Source organism: Penaeus monodon, chromosome 32 (genome assembly GCF_015228065.2).
Source record: "Penaeus monodon isolate SGIC_2016 chromosome 32, NSTDA_Pmon_1, whole genome shotgun sequence".
NCBI classification, from domain to species: Eukaryota; Metazoa; Arthropoda; class Malacostraca; order Decapoda; family Penaeidae; genus Penaeus; species Penaeus monodon.
In genome coordinates this window covers 35,374,755-35,376,005 of record NC_051417.1, presented here as the reverse complement: position 1 = coordinate 35,376,005, position 1,251 = coordinate 35,374,755, and the positions used below count along the sequence as shown (strand labels likewise).

The window sequence follows — 1,251 nt, the reverse complement described above, 5'->3', positions numbered from 1 at the left end:
AATGGGTAAAAAAGGCAAAATTTCAATATGAATATATTTTGCTAACATTTAAGTATTTTTATTACTGAACATTATTTTGTTACATAAACACATAGGAAATACTCAGATCACAATTGTATATTTGGATTTCATTTTAAAGGTTCTTTTAATATGGTTCAAGGCTTATAGTAGTGTAACACTCCAATATTCATGGTCCATGTTTTTGAAGTGTAAATTGTATATTATTTTTTTTTATAGACACTTCCAATGAAGTAAAAATAGGTTGTCTTGTTATTACTGTAACAGATAACGGGATTCATTAGTGAATTTAGATTATTGGATACAGTTTTTCATATCCTTGTTCCTACAGTCAGTATAGGTAAAAGGCAGTTTTGAAAGCATAGATATGTATTATGATCCTGGTATTATATTTGTTCATAGTAATTTTTCACAAAGGACAGCTTGTTATAAGAAATACAGTGTACTACTCTGAGGTTTTCCCCAGAAATATGTATATGAGGACCTGCTTACAGTACCTGACATATTTTGCTTAGAATTTCAGGAAGTTGAATTCCAATATTGACAGTTAATCTTTTTATTGGCATTTACAGGTGGGTCAACATATTGGTTCTCTAGAGTATCTCTTGCCAACTGAATATGTGGAGACAATGAAAGTTCTTCACTCTAGTGCCCCAAAGTCACCTCTGGAAAATGTCTATCAAGTTTTACGTGAAGAGTTAAAATGTGAGGTAGGTAATTTAAAACTTGCTTCTTCTAATATTATTTAATCAGCCTTATGTCCAAAATTGTAAGTGGTGTTGATTACTTTTAACTGTTTTGTTTTTCATTGCAGCCTAAAGAATTATTTGTTGAATTTGACCCCAACCCTTTAGGAGCGGCTTCCCTGGCCCAAGTTCACAGGGCAAAGTTAACCGATGGGAGAGAAGTGGCAGTCAAAGTGCAACACCCAAGTGTCAAGGCACATGCTGATGTTGACATGAAGGGAATGGAGGTCAGTTCTTACAAGATAAGGTTAAGACTTTTATTGATATTGCCTTTATGTTTAGAGGAGATACCATGTCTTTATAAAGGGATTTGGATGACTGGATGTTCCATTTGGATATTTTTCTCCATATGCTATGAGAGAGATTTAGTGTTATAAGTTCTCTGGAGATTCATTTTGTCAAACCACACAAGATGCTTCTCTGGTTTAATTTTTTGCAGTAGTTGTGTATTATTATAGTAATTGTACTACATCTGTAATCATCAATA

At 32.9% G+C, this 1,251-nt stretch overlaps 1 protein-coding gene across 1 annotated transcript in view; it reads left to right on the top strand.

The window, feature by feature from the left end:
- LOC119593843 (aarF domain-containing protein kinase 1-like) overlaps positions 1 to 1,251 on the top strand; it is a gene marked incomplete in the record, with an annotated part of 10,094 nt that overhangs the window by 4,500 nt on the left and 4,343 nt on the right. The window contains 2 exon segments of the mRNA XM_037942872.1: positions 591 to 728; positions 833 to 991. Coding sequence (XP_037798800.1) covers positions 591 to 728; positions 833 to 991 — 297 coding nt within the window.